Source organism: Ambystoma mexicanum, chromosome 2p (genome assembly GCF_040938575.1).
Source record: "Ambystoma mexicanum isolate Mex_15411 chromosome 2p, UKY_AmexF1_1, whole genome shotgun sequence".
Taxonomy (NCBI): Eukaryota; Metazoa; Chordata; class Amphibia; order Caudata; family Ambystomatidae; genus Ambystoma; species Ambystoma mexicanum.
In genome coordinates this window covers 544243247-544259455 of record NC_090923.1, presented here as the reverse complement: position 1 = coordinate 544259455, position 16209 = coordinate 544243247, and the positions used below count along the sequence as shown (strand labels likewise).

The 16209-nt window shown below is 45.9% G+C and overlaps 1 protein-coding gene across 4 annotated transcripts in view; it reads right to left on the bottom strand.

Moving 5' to 3' along the window:
* Positions 1-531: 531 nt before the first annotated feature.
* LOC138566537 (calpain-1 catalytic subunit-like) overlaps positions 532-16209 on the bottom strand; it is an 845562-nt gene continuing 829884 nt past the window's right edge. For all 4 annotated transcript variants that reach the window (XM_069643985.1, XM_069643987.1, XM_069643986.1 and 1 more), the window contains one exon: positions 532-3040. In XM_069643985.1, the coding sequence (XP_069500086.1) occupies positions 3014-3040 (27 nt within the window). In that variant the 3' untranslated portion in view covers positions 532-3013. The remainder of the gene's footprint in view (positions 3041-16209) is intronic.

The window sequence follows — 16209 nt, the reverse complement described above, 5'->3', positions numbered from 1 at the left end:
GAAACAACCGACGCCCTTACCTCCCAAACGCAGACTCCTGTGTCACTACCACATGCTACTTTACATGGTCTCTTTGGTACTTTTAGCCTGCATGAATCAACACCTCAAGATTTGCATCTGCCCTACTAACAACCTGTCCACACCCTCCCCTTTTTCTTTCTTATAGGGCCACGCAAGAAGCATCTAGGTTGGTACAGTATTGCATTTCGGAGCTGAAAAATGTGTCCTATAATTTAGTTAATTATTGATTTTTTTGCAATAGCAGCTGTTGCCTTGGAGTTTCAGTGATCAGTCGGGTGTATTGTGGTTACTTTGCAACATGCCCACCTAAGGCCCCTTCAAAAGGCCTCCTAGTGGCATTTACTAGAAACACTCCTGAAGGGCCTTTTTTCTAGAAATTCCTTGGAGTGGCAAGTAGGCATTGACCAGCAAACTGCTTCATGCTTCTCCGGAGGGGATCCCGATGACAACAAAAAGTTCTATATGGTATCTCCGAGCAAATGTACTTCTTTTGTCTACAGATACAACTCCTTGTTTGATTCAGTAAGGGTTCATACTTTAATCTTCTAGCAACTGATTTGCATGTATTAGGCCATTCATTTTGGAACCTCTTTCTGCATGCACTAAATGGCATTTAAAAATAAAATATGTTTTCACCAGCTGAAGGACAATCCACATGAGAAAATGAGGAAATCCACACATCGCATGGCTGCACCACAGTGTTGATTAATGATCACCAATCTAGCCCCTTTGCCCATGTGAAACACTTAGAATTGTCACAGAGATTGCCTATGTTGTATTAACTTTTTACATATATTGCTGGCCAAAGTGTTTTACTCTAATATGCATGCTTTTCAAGTTCAGTTTCATAAATCGAGACATTTCACAAACTACACACTCATGGAATACAGTTTCAAAAGTACAACACATTTATAAAAAAAAATATATCTGACAAATTATTATGAAAGTACTTGAATAAAGACAAAGATCTTGTGAGCTGTACTAGCACCTCCCTCTCGGACGGTTTGATTATTTTTTTAGGTTGACTGCCATCGTCTTTTGTAGAGAATATCCAACTCAAAATGATTTTGGTACATGGCAATACCGGTTATCTTCATGTACAACAAACATTAGGTTTAAGATAATGGCATGTGGCAGTACATATTACAGATTGCCACATGTCATTATCTTAAACTCAATGGCCCTCATTAGGACCTTGGCCGAGGACCATGGTGCTATTTGCACCATGGTCCATGGCGCAAAGCTGCCAACTCCGCCAAGGTGCTTGGCGGACTTACCGCCCCATGCCGACATTGGCGGGGCGGTAAGTCCCCAATCCCCATTTTACCCTTCCCCATTCCCATTCTTGCCCCATAGGGTATAATGGGAGTGGGGAAGGCGTTAATTACGCCACCGTAAATTACGGTGGCGTAATTAACATCAAGATCCCGTAGCGCCATGGATTTCTCCGCCTGCAAAAAGCAGGCGTAAAAATCATCCATGGCGCTACGGGAACTCGTAGTCTGGCGGAGAGGTACGCCATGCACTACGCCGGCGTAAAACCCTCTCCGCCAGGGTCCTAATGAGGGCCAATGTTTGTTACACATCAAGATAACCTGTATTGCCATGTAGCGAAATCATTTTGAGTTGGATATTCTCTACAAAAGACAATGGCCCTCATAAGTTTCCCGGAATTTGGGCGGGACACCGGGAAACTGACCTACTGTTATCGGTACCTGATATTCTGGGATATTCCAGGTTCTGGCAACGGTGGTCATTCCCCATTCCATGCAGTTCCATAAGATTGTTTTTGATGATGGTGGCTTGATTTACTTCCACCTCTTGGCTGACGGTAAATCGGGTAACCCCCACCGCCAAACTTGTACTTTGCTAGTTCAGGAAAAGTGCAGATCATGGAAATGCTGCCACTTTTACCAGCATTTTTCCTGGACCGGCAAACTTATAATGACCCCCCAATGTGACGCCGAAGTAATGTGAAATGTCCAGACTGACTGCTGTCTTTATAAAGGGAACTATTACTGAGGGAAACTTGATTTATAGTCCTTAGACTGCAAGCAATATGTTAGTGGATGTTATATAGGCACACACATGGTCCAGTAAGGTAATTCACTTACCACTTTGATGTCGGTCTGAATGTGTGTATTGAACTTCTTGGATAGGGTTCCAGTGTTTGACCAGTGAGGAGGCAGGAAGCTGGTGGCTGGCAGGTGAATGGAGTGGGAGCTGGGCAGTTCTTTCCAGCAAGGAGAGAATAGGGAATATAAAGTAGGATGAAGAGAGCAACCAGGGTGGGGAAAAAGTGAGCCTGAAGAGGGTGTTCGGAAAAGGATAAAAGAATCGGAAAATGTTTAAACAGTGTTGATCAAACTATGAGTGAGCATGGCAAGGGTGGCTGGTGGACCACGTGCACTCAGGATTCACATGGTGCCTCTCAGCTAACCTAATCCATGGTAATGTGCTGATTGTAGAATTAGTGGTGGTGTTCCTGTGAAAAGGTGCAGCATGACAAGTTCGGACTGGTGTTGCTGATTTTGCAGGCTAGTAGGCAGAGGCAATCACATATCGGATTTCTTGCATTGCACAAGATGCAGCCACTTCTGCTGGTGTTTTCCGGGGCACTTCAAGGAGAGGTTCTCTTGTGATATGTTCAGCAGAGTTGTGCCACTGGATACTCTAGCCTTGCTTACTGATGTTACATCCTGGTCAGGGCTCTTTGGCACATTCTAATAGGCTTCAATGGTACCTTCCTCTGAAAGCTGCTACCAAGAACACTCTGATATAGACTCCTTTCGAACAGAATGACAGAGGATCCCTCGCAAAGGGCTTTTTTATAGCCCACATAAAATAGTGTCACTCACTCGTCCTGGCAGAGGTTTCCAATGTTAAGTCCTGGAAGATGCTTCCTTCATATAATTAGCCAGAAACTGATTATACAAATGATCTCCTGTAATGAACGTTTGGTATTTGTAGACAGGTGACAGCTGCAATGACGTTAGTTGTACATGGTCATACGTAGCCACTGTGGAAGAACAACAAAAACAGGATTATTATTTATTGTGTGACACACTGCTTTTAAGTATTCTTGATTAAAACAATGAATTTGACAAGTGTGCTTGGGAGAAATAGTCATTGTGGATTTGATAGCACACCATGTGGTATGCACACGCAAGAATATCCAAAAGATATTTCTAGCATCTCAAGAGTTACTGGACCCCCCATGGCATGGATCTGCAACCTCCGGATTGCCATATGTTTTTGACTGCTTCTCTCATGATCCATCACCCTTGGCTAGGACTGGTGGTATATGTAATCCAAAGCATCTGGCTACTTAAAGGATGCAGACCCCTGCCATATTGTGAGGGCAGAACAGCATTATACTAAAGTGACGGCTTGGGAGATGTATCCATTGGAGTCATATGGTGTGCCATGCATTTGAGCACAGAAGAGGATTTCCAAAAGTGAACTGGTTTCATTACAAAGGCAGAGTGACCCTAATAAAAAGGAACAGTTCCCCTGTGTTAAGGACGGGTGCATGCTATAAGGTTGGCCCTAATTACAGGGTTAACCCCAATTATACGGGTACCCCTAATCATGCTGACACCAGAGTACATGCACCCCTCAAGGGAAGTAAGGCCAAGAGTATATCTTGCTGAACGGCCCTCTTCCGTTTCTGTCTCCTCCAAAATAGTGCCAGGCAGAAGCTTATATACTCTTATATACTCTTAGCTTGGTCACTGGATATGAGCATGGCTCCATAATAAACGGTTACCCATAGATCCCATTGGACGATCTGCACCCACATGGTGTTAGCAGCTGCTTGTACCTCAGGAGCCAAAAAGATGAAAAGAAAGTCTCTGCTGAGCTTAAAAGTCCATACTCATCAGGTATTCCTCTGAGCAGTGCGGAAGAGTCTTTGGAGACATAGTTTGAACTCTTTTTTCTTCTCTGCTGTTGAAATCCTCCTTTTTCTGGCAGCATACCAAATTTTGGTGTGATCTGGAAGTTTCTTTCGACTTCTTTAGGTGCTGGAGTGGGTGTTGGCACCTTGAAAGGCATTTAATCTCCCTTCAGGTGTTCTTCCAGGATTACTAGTAGCACTGAGTGCAGGGTGGTCAATGAACACTTGCCCCTTCAGGATGGTGGGAGGTGCCAGTAGGCATGTCGGCCACAAACCCAGTAGTAATCCATCACCGCTGCCGTACCTTTAGTCATATCAGAGATCACAAGAGTATGGTTGCCCTGTGTGTTTGTGCCAACAGAACTGTTTCTGCATTGCTAAAACAAAGTTCATAGTCTATGCCTCTACGTATTCACACTGGCTTCTCCATTGTTGCAATCCATGTCAGCCTTGTGATGTATTGGGACCATATTTGCGCACACATTCTCTACTTGGGCTATTGCTTCTCCGCTGTACTAGATAAGCCCATCTGCCGGGCACGTCACTGTGGTGCCCTGCCATTTGCCACTGACATGCGAGTAACCTCCCAAGGAAAAATACGGTACTTGTAGACACTGGCGGTATTTCGTGTTGCCACTGTATAATGCTCGGTCCAGATCAATTCTCCTCAACTGCACGCTGTATGCCTGGAATGTGCCCTTTATTCTACATAGTGCAAGATGTACCAGGCATTGTCCCTCTAATTGGGACTGGATGTGGAACTAAAACCTTAGGAGCCCCTGATGCGTGCAAGATAAGTGCACAAACGTAACCGCTTTCATTTATCATATTCCTTCCTGCAGTGTGCATATCGGAGTACCAGCTATTGGAGAATTCTGGGTATTCGATATTAGAAATGGCATCAACGCCCAACTACTTGTATAAATCATACGTCATTCGTACTTCCCATTTCATTAGTCTAAGAAAAGTTGTAGGAGGTGCTTGGCAAAAAGTGAGATATTTTGTGATTGTGATTTTGTTTCATAGACATATTCATACTAGCATTATTTTCCAACTATCCACCACCCTTTTGTATGGCCACCCCATATAACAGGCATACCTTAATCCCCTCCAACAACCACGATCAGTGTCATACACAACAATATAATACTAAGAAGATATACTGCATAATTTGTAGAACAAATTCATTTTATCTTAACTTTATCCCTACATAACAGAGAGGTTTGAACATGTCGGTCAGGCATCCTTGATTATTTCTAGAGAGGAGAAAAAATGTTATCTAGAAAAAGAGAAAGGGAGAGAGAAAGAGAGAGAGAGAGAGAGAGGAGAGATAGAAAGAAAGAGAGAGAGAGAGAGAGAGATAAAGAGAGGGAGGGGGTGCAGGGGAGAAAGACCCTTTTCCCACCAGGGCTGACCAGCTTCTGGTCCTTCAAAAATTAAAAAATAAAAAAAAAGATAAATAGTTAAAGAACAATTAAAAATGAAAAAAGAAAAGAAAGAAAAATCAGGCGTGTGCCACTGCACACCACCCTGGCATGGATCCTTTTTTTTATGTCTTCTTTTGCTAGGTCCTTATTGAGCTTTGCCTTGTATCAGGTGCTCTTCAGACATCTGAGAGATGCACCCAATATTTTCACTCCTTCACACGGATGGCAAGAGGAGTACAGAATCTTAGATTGATCCATCTGCGCACAGCATTTTCCGCGTAGATAAGTTCCACAGGTAATAAGAGTCCATGTGTGGCATATATGTTTGCGGTTGCAGTCCCTTCCAGTGTGTTCTGTCCTTAGCTCCTGGGTGGCGCAATCTGTCGAGATATATTTTTGATAGCACATTAATGCTGTTAAATATTCCCTAAATTCCTCTCCTATTACTGTTGCTGCTTGATGTGCATCCAAAGCTTTCCTTACAGGGGATATGCAGTCTGCATACGCCTGCCTGTGACTATCTCATGTGTTGTCAAATGGTGGACCTTACTAGGCTGTGTGCATAAACTGAAGAGGGCCATGGATAAACAGTGCACCCAGTTTTTCTTCAAAGTGGAACACAATTTTGACAGTTTACTCTTCAAAAGCCCATTGATCCTCTCCACAACATCATTAGCCTGAGGGTGGTAAATTGAGCACATTCAATGTTTTATGCCCAATAGTTCTGCAACATGCTCAAATAGCACATTAAAGAAATGTGTGCCATTATCTGATCTCAATACTTCGCACACGCCCCATCATGGAAACACATCTCTGACCAGGAATCGTGGCGCCCACTTTGCATCTGGGTGTGCACATGGTCCTGCCTCCACCCACCTTGAAAAGGGGCAAACCACCACAATAAGGTACCTATATCCGTTGCACTTTTCCCCAATATCTGCATAATCTATATGCAGTTCACGGAATGGCCCTATAGAGCGAGGTAATGTACCTCTTAATGTCCGCATTGTCATCCCTGTGGTGAAACTTTGGCATGTCAGACAATGTGTTGTTTTTTTTAAATGCTCTCCAAGAGGTTTGGCACAAACCAGTCCTCCTGAATATCTGCAGGTTACAACAAAACAAGGTCCTGGTGTACCAGAAGGTTGGCCCATATAGGGTATAAATGAATTAGAATTGTTTATCTGGTCCAAATCCTGTATAACTAGTGTAATTTATACATATTACATGCGGTAAAAAGTAGAAGTCATTCCTTCACAAATGAGACATAAGCATTATGGAAAATGCAAAGTAAAAGCTTTATGTAAAAAAAAAAACAAGAATAACATACATGGTGAGGTCTAACATGTACAAACATATAAAATCAGTGATATAAATGGTACATACAATTATTTGGTGTAGATTCATTAACAAAATGAGAACACTTAGTGGGGGACCATTGACATAAATTTGTTCTTCGTCACTTTTGGATTACAAATAAAGTCTTAACAAGTGAAGGTATAGAATTGAAAAGACAATTGTGTTACTGGTAAACTGTGTTCTTAGTAGTTGATCATAAGGAAAACAAATGCCCCTTATTGTTGTACAATTGTAATAAAACAAATGAATTAGTTGTTTTTATATCCCAAAATCAAAAAGTTATTATATATTGGGATTGGGTCTGCCTGAATATCTGCCACAGTATGTTGTTTGGAGCTGTGGGAGGGGAAATGGAGTTGCTCAAATGCCAGAGAGAGTAGTTCTTCAGGCATCACCACCTCCCCAGAGCTCTTGTGTCTCCACAGTAGATCAGTGGGAGACTGTTTGCATCCCCTCTGCAACCCTAGCTCCTTTTCCTCCTCAGGCAATTTCCCTTGCAACTGTATAATCTGTGATATAGGCAATGCTGTGTATGGAACTGTGGTCTCACTCTCTACAAGGGTGGTCATTGTACACTCTGTTAACATTGTATCTGGGAGATAGGCTGACAATTTGGCTGCCTATTTGTCTGCCTTGTCCGCAGCTGTGTTGCCCTTCGAAATTCCATTTGTGGTATTAGTATGGGCAGTGCATTTGACCACTGCCACAGTAGAGGGCCATGATAAGGCTTCAATCAGTTCTTCCAACAGCCTTGCATGCTGCACTGGAGAGCCATCTTGCCTCCAAAACCCTCTCCTCTTCCACAGAGACAGACCTGCAGGCACTGTTGTCATGACATATGCTGAGTCTGAGTAGATGGTGACACACAGCCCTTGAGAGGCTCTCAATGCCTCAATGAGAGCGAAAAGTTACGCTGCCTGAGCTGAATAATGCACAGGTCATTTTTTTCATGATCAGAACTTCATGCTCTCCCCCCTTTACCGCACACCACTGCCACCCCTGTGTGTCTCTGTTCCGTTTCCTGGTCAATTGTTGATTACCCATCAACATATAGTGTCTCTCCTTCGGTCAATGCACGGTCTCTAGCTTTGGATTTACCCTCCTCGTCACCCTTGTATGTTGCAAAGTCATGCATTTTCAGGTCATCATCAGTGGATGCTTTTGTCAAAAATATGGCAGGATTCACCGTCCTACACCTGACTATATGAATATGAGGTTTTGATAATATAATCTCATATGCAGAGGATCTCAGAGTTGTCAAGGTCGATTTAGATCTTTCCAAAATGGCAGATAGTGAATGTTCCACAAACAAGGTAAAACAGCACCCCATGACAATCGTGAAACGTTTCTCTATTGCAAATGCAGCTGCTGCCATTGCTTGTTCGCAAGCAAACTGTCACTGCATAACTGAATCAAGCATCCCACTATAATAGGCCAATGGCTTGTGGCCCATTGTGCTCTTTTGGGTCAATACTGCTGTCATGAGCCGTCCATTACAGTTGGAAAATAAATAAAACTCCCATGTATAATCCAGAGTTGCTAAAACAGGGGGCCGTGCAAATAGCTTCTTTCAAGAGCTCAAATTGTCTAATCATTTCTTCAGTCCATTCCAATTTACAATTTTTCGTCTTCTGTCCTCTGAGACTTTGGGGCCGATTCATGGAACAAATGTGCACTGAAAACCTTGGCGCAAGCTGGCACATGCGTGAAAAAGCAAGCGCACGCACACGCGTGTGATTCATGGAAGGGCCTGTGCATGTTAAGGTGGGATGTGTGAAAAATCTGAGCGCGGCGCGCACGGGCGCACACGTAACAGCAACATCCCGAACACCATGCACGACGCGCACAGCGATAGCGCACAACATCGTAGCACACACCATAAAGGGGCCGGAACACGGGGCAGAACACGCGGAATGGGGAACAAAGCCTGAAAAAGAAGGCGTAACTGGGGAAGTACAGCAGGGAAATACACAGAACGCCCACACGCACGCGAACAACACGTATTCATGGAATCGAATACGGGAAACCCGCCACGCTAAAAGACGCGCACAGGCGTCAACACGTCTGCCACATGAAGGCAGGTGGAAGCGTCCCTGCGCTCAGTAAAAAAGTGCACGCAAACAACAAATGCGTATATACAGCTATGATGAATACCCCATTTGTCGCAGCACTGATCGTGGGACACCGTACGGGGAGGAGAATAGCCAGGCCCCGCATTTTTTTGCCCCGGACCAGCTTTTTTGGGAGGTCTGATGACCAGGTCTATGGCAGGTATAGGGTTCCACCTCGTATCATCCTAGACCTGGTCAGGGAGTGGGAAGATGACCTTACATCACCCACCCTGTTCTCCCAAGCATTGAGCCCCTTGGAGAAGGTGCTCAATGTCCTGCATTTTTTGGACACTGGGTAATTTCAGCAGACAACTGCCATAGTGGGGGGGGTCTCACAGGCCACGCAGTCACGCTACCTACACCAGGTGTTGACAATCATGACAGTGCGCCTGCCCCTCAGTATGCAGGCACATATACATGCCCAGAACACCCGCAGAAAGGCAGGCCGTGGTCCAGGACTTTTACAGGGTGGCACACTTCCCCAAAGTGCTCGGTAGCATAGATTGCACCCATGTGGCCCTACGTCCACCTAGGGCCACTGAGCACATCTATCGAAACCGCAAGCACTGGAATTCCATCAAAGTGCAGGTTGTATGAGATGCCAAGGGAATCATCACCTCTGTCTATGCAAACTACCCTGGCTCTACCCATGACAGTTTCATATACAGAATGTCCGCCCTGAGCCGGGCCCTGGAAGCTGGGAAGCATGGCGACACATGGCTCCTAGGTGAGTACAAATGCCTGTGCACATGCATGCATGTCACACAGAAACAAATACACAAACTCAACTAATCACAACCATTATCACCTCCCCAGTGGACAGTGCCTACCCTCTGAGCAACCACATGATGACGCTAATCCGGAACCCCACCACACCACCCCAGGTAAGATACAACGCTGCCCACATTGCAACCAGGGGCATAGTGGAGCGCACATTCGGAGTGCTCAAGTCACGCTTCCGCTCCCTTGACTGCTCTGGCGGCCAACTACTATATGCACCCCCAGTAGTGTGCAGGATCATTGTGGCAGCATGTGTCCTGCACAATGTTGCAACACGGCGGGACGTACCGGTGGACATGGTGGTGCCCCCACATCCCCAACCACATGCACAGGCGCTGCCCATGGGAGGGGAAAGGGCACGTGGCGAGGCAGCCCAGACCCAGCTTGTGGCCACATTTTTCACCTAAACTCCCACCCCTGCGGAGTGCACACAGGCCTGGCACATACCAGGTGGCAATTGATGATGCCAAACAAACAGTCAACTGTCACAACCTTACCACCCTGAGAATGTTGCCACAGAAGTGCTACATTGTGTGCCTTCCTAGCTACTTAAATATAACCAATCCTGTGTGGCCAAAAAGAAGACATGCAAGGTGTGTATCACACCACCCCCTGCAAAACAGGCCATGAAAATCACTGGTATGTCACCCAAACCCTCCCAACCCACATCACCCTTGTCTGCCACACCATGACATGGCATGTAACAGCAAAAGCCCAACACATGACCAATTACATACGAAGTGACATGCGATAAATGGAAAGTGGCCTGAGACAATGACGCCTGACATGGAATCAGATGAAATGACTGACCAACAACCTCCCACACATACCAAGTCATACACAAATGCTTGCCACCAGTGATAGCATCACCAAAAGACTGAATGCCTGTTCACATGCACATTGGGCAAGCCAAATTCGCTACTCCCTAACCCGTGTGCTGTGTGTGTCTCCTGCAACACACTACTCAGCACACACCACAGTGAGCAGCCATTGTGTTGGGGATACACCTTGAGCATCACATAAAAAGGACAACAACAAAAAATAACCTATTGACACATGTACACGATCTGCAAATGGTAAATGATCATGCGCTGCAGGGACACAGCGTGCCAGAGAAGGCAATCTGTGTGCACATGTGGGCATGGAAGGGTGGTTGTACGTGTGGTGGAGCATTGTGTAACATTGTGTGTCAGTAGGGACATGCATTCAATATATGTATGTGAAATCAAGTGACCCTCAGTGTCCTGTACGCATCACATGCGAACATTGCCTATATGTACACCCCAGCATGTCAAACCACAACAATCCCCTGACACCCGAAAAGTAAACACAACACAGGAACAGCCATTGACCAGCAGAACACATCATGTACATAGTACCGTACAATGACAATGACAGAGGGTGCCCAAACACTGTAGCCCAAGCTTACTGTCCAACAACAAAAGGTACTCCCTCATTTACACATCACCATGACCTTCTGAACAACTGTGTCTGGGGTATGTAGCCTTCTTCCTTCTAGTCTACCTGGCTACAGGATCCCCCTGCCCCTTGGTCTCCATGTTCCACCTTGCGTGTAAATAGGGTCCAGCCCCCTCAGAGGCCACCTTGACTAGTAAAAATACCAAATTGCAGAGAACTCCAAGGAGCCAAACCCCCAAATCAGGGAAAAAGCCTGTAGCCACCAGAAAACCCTGGAAGAATCTCCAGTAGATGACTTGAAGTTGCAGAAAAGGGTCCAAGCACATGTCCAATCAGAATGAGAGAACAACCAAGGTAGCACAGTTCAACAATGGTTCAACAGGATGGTTACCATTTTCAGTACACAATATACAATGAGGATGCAACAAATGATGGGTAGTGTCACAGCTCTGGTCTCCAGGCGCAGGAGTGGCACGAACCAACCACCCCCTCTGTGGTCTGGGCGCCTTCAAGGTAAAACTTACACAGGCCTCCAAGACCCCGGCGGGGAAAGAGGGTCAGGGATCCGTTGTTTGGACAGGCATTGTTATTCAGGATAACTGGAAAGAGGGGCAGGAGAGGGGAGTTGGATTGGCAAGGGAAAGTAGGCAAAATATAAAATACAACTATTGAAAATAACACATACTCAATTAGAGAAACCATGTTATTCATGCACATTGTACAAAGTGAGTCAAATGCAAGCCAAAGAGAGACTTATCTCTCGGGTGAGTGCTGGCCTCCTGCCTGTGCACTCTCAGGTCCTGTAACAGGAGCAGTTCAATGCTGCAAAGAGAGCGTGAGTTACTAATCTGTGTGTGTTTTCAACACACACACACACACACACACACCATACATGCCTCAAACTAAGTGACTTCTCCACAAACAAACACTCTTGTCTGCTGCTTTGTTTGTATACGTTAGCTTGCCCCTGTGATGGTTCATACACTGTCAATGCAGTAAGGCAGGAGCACGTGGCCGCGCGGTAAATGGAAAACCAATGTGTCAAGAATCACACATGATAGAATGGTCCCTGGGTGAGCTGCAAGACGCGTATGGCGAGGTGCGACTGGCAGCCATGGATTTCAATAGGTAGTGCATGTGGCAATTTGCACATGCAAATGATATGCACTGCACTTGAGTCTGTGCCTCGCTGGGTACCCCCGTATGCTGTATTCGTTTCTGGCTAGGAACGCTACTGCACTAATAACTCAGCTTCTATGGAGCAGGGGGGACTCGGGGATATGGGCTACGGCCCCTGCGTGTGCCCCTGACAACTTGTAAAGCTACTTGGCATTTGTTCCTCAATGCGTCTTGGCTGTACTGTGCGCTTCTTCCCCAATGCCTGGGCAAGCTCCCCCGCACTGGCGCTACTTAGCATGCATGTGCAAAGGGCCTGGTGGAAGGTTGGCTGGGGTGTGGTCCCTTGTGCTGCGCACCTTGCTTGGAGCTCCCGGAAACAAGTCTGCTTCTGTCGGACGTCTGAGCACAAGCCCTTTGCTTCTGCTTGCGCACACATGCGCACGTGTGTGCCACCCAACGTGGCCAGGTTTCAGTAGTTCTTGGCCCTGTGTCTGCTAGGAAAGGTAGTCTGGGGGCTCATATTCCTGCAGAAAGGGTATAAAAGATATTAATAAGGCTGGAAAGTTCCCTGTGTGTGTGTCTTCATGCTGGTTGTCACTGGGCCATGTTTGAGACCTACATCCAAACTCCTCCCACCATCAGTGTGACTTTGACAGCCAATGGGTACAGGTTACTGTCTACAGCATGAAGTGCAGCAAGCACATATATAGACAAGAAAAGAACATACATCACAATCAACATCAATAAATGGACATATCAATCATGTACTCACCAAAATTGATTGCAAACATGCCGTGGAGAAAACCCACTTAGTCCCCACTAAGGGTGTTAACACAAGCAGTACAGCAGCAGACAGGCCACAGATATGACGAAAGTCCAATGCCCTTGTGTAAATGGTTGTAACACCGAACCATCCTTGCAAGCCCATGGATAGGGGAAGCAAGAGTGGCATATGTGAGTCAGGAGCCCAAGCTGCAAACACATACACGAGACAAGCTTGAAGGGCCCAGCTGGAACAGACAGTGCATGCTTTCAAAAGCCACAAAGCACCACACCGTCACATGAATGCACAATAGACAAGCAATTTTAAACTATATTAACTAATTAAACTAACTATAAAAAGCTATATTAAATAATTAAACTAACTATCAAAAACTATATTAACTAATTAAACTAACTATAAAAATCAAAAATGGCCACATACGTCCTGGGGGGGAGGCACCCAGGAGGGGGGAGGTACAGGGTACACCTCAACACCCACATGCGATGATGTTGAGAGAAAAAAAAAACCTCCATGGGCTCAACACCTGCACAGCCCGACCTGTGTGGGAGATAAGTCTTCATCCTCATCACCCTCTGGCTGAAAAGGATGATGTGGCACAGTACCCAGACCACTCCTATGCGCAGCTTGCCCCTCGTCGGCAGCAAGTCTTCGGGACGGGTGAGCCTGGTTCTGTGCGGCGATGACACGTAGGTCAGCATGCAGAACCTCGCGTGATACGCGTGCTTCCTCTTGCCAGGTAACATGTGTAACACAGAGTTCTTCCTGCATGGCCTGGCTGGACAACTGGTACACCTCCGGGCAAGCACATAGCTCAGCCGAGATGGTATTCTTAAGCTGCTCCAACCTCTCCTCTGACCGCTGCCTCTGGGACATCAAGAGCACACCCAGAGTAGATCTGAGGGATTCATAGTCAACCCTCATGGCCTCCATGTGTGCCTCTGTGTGAGCAGCAATTGCTTGACGCAAAGACACCATTTCAGCCCGATGTGCCCTGCCTGAGGCTGCCATGCCCAGCCTGAGCGAGCGGCCGTGGACTGGTCCGCCCGCTGCTGGAGTTCGGCCTTCGTAGCAGGGTGGAGCACGGATCGGGCCACACGTTCCATGCTCTCAGCGATGTTATCAATTGCTACCCCCTGGTGTTCTGAATTGGCAACCATGGCTTGCTCCCAGTCAGTATACCCCAGTGGTGCGCGGCCACTGAGTTGCTGGGCTTGACACCTGCAGGGCCCAAGGAGCCGCCGTCCTTGTTGGGTTGGCACCGCCCACAGCTGCAGGACTACATTCCTCCGTTGACGTGATGCCCCAGGCACATCAGTAACTGGTGTGGAGCGTGACCCTGCGTCCCGATCCACCACAGGCAGAGGTCCCACCACCGTCTGGCCCCTCAGTGCAGGTGTCACGGACAGAGGAGCGTCCACATCAGAATCACTCACTGTTGACGAATGGACCCGACGCACATCCAACTCGACATTGTCGTCAGAGTGATCATCCGGGCTAGACTCATTGTCAGCCCTAGACACGATGGTCTGGAACACAAGTGGGTTCTCGTGGTCTACCACCCCACAACCCCCACTTGTGCTGGGTTGCTGGTGTGATAGCAACCCTGTGCCTGGCATGACAACACCATCCTCTGGCTCCATTGCGTCATCATCTGAAAACTGGAAGAAAAAAAACATGAGTACACATGTCAGAAGCACATAACCCATACACACATAGACATCACATTGACAGCCAACACATGAAGCAGACATGTCACACACAAATGAGAACCTGGCATGCATCCAATGGCCTTGATATGCAAACACATCCCTAAAGATGAAATGGATGTGGCTAAATAGCAAAGCCTACACAAGTACAAAATTTAGTATATGAACTCCAACAGACACCACCTCTGTCAGGCACATGTCACAAGCAGAAAAGACAGATGGCAACAAAGAGATGGAACACACCATAAGCATGTCTGAACTGCAAATTGACCACTGCTGCAAGTGAATCCAAACACACAATGACACACGTAATATGCATGTAGACATGCATCACTAAAGCATCATCAGCAATATTTTTTTTAAATAATTTTATTATTAGTTTTTCTTTCACATGAAAAAAACCTTTAAAATAACAAAACACAAAACAATACAACACAACATACATCACCGTACTGCACAGGTTCTCCTGACTCTGCAAATTCCAGCCTTTGAATCATTGTCTCCACCCTGATACATTCCTAAATAACTTAAACAGGTTCCATCATAAGCCATTTTTCTATTTCAGATAGCAGACAAGTTAATGGAATTACTAATTTCATGTCCATTCCACTATACATTCTCTGCCACCAGTCATCAGCACACAGAGAAGGGTGATTTGTCGACCAGGGTCCCACATGTACTGTCCTCACCTCTCTCAATGAACTACAGAACAGCACCAAGTGTTTAATTGTCTCATTTTCCTTGCACATAATCTGCACAAACAGTCTTTGTGTGCATTCTCAGCCCATAAGCAGAGACGTTCTTTAGTCTTGAATGCATTCATCCGAAACTACATGAAGAGCCTCATTACATTCGAGTTGGGTAAACGGACAATGTATCGTGGAATGCTGTTGAAGTCTCTCACGTCAACCATCGCTTTTGAGGCAGCTCTCAGTGTTGACGTCAAGTTCCAATCGGCTCACCAGATCTTGAACTTTGCCGCCATTGGATTGTCATGTAGTTGATCTGTAGTGATGTCATATTCAATTAACAAGCTTTCACAACGTTTTACCCACAGGGCGATGTCATGACCATTTGATGTTACATTGTGGAAAAGTTGAAATTGAGGAATTTGTTCTCTCTCTCTGGTTTTTCGGAATAAGGACAATAACTTCCATATGATTCCTGCATGCACTGATATCAAAGATAATTCATATCTCATACATGCAGTCGAGATCCCTTTTGGCAATCCCAGGACTTTCGACCAATAGATGTTCTCCAGGGTTGGCCACAAATCATGGGAGCATCCCAACGCATTCTCTGCGCCATATGTTAGTACCGGTAATACCTTCTGTTGATAGAAAGTCAACGCTGGTTTTAAAGAAAATTTACCAAACTTTCTATTTAACACCCGCGCCTGGCAAGCAAGTTCTTTACATTTCCTTTTGATTTCTAAAATCCAGGGACCATCATAGATACTTGCACTTATTACCATTCCCAAGTATTTTACACAACTCAATTTGTTCAAGGGTTTGTGTGCCAAATACCAAGTGAACTGCTTTTTGGCAATCGCTGTTTTTGTGGATTTCAAGTTTTTAAACAAAAG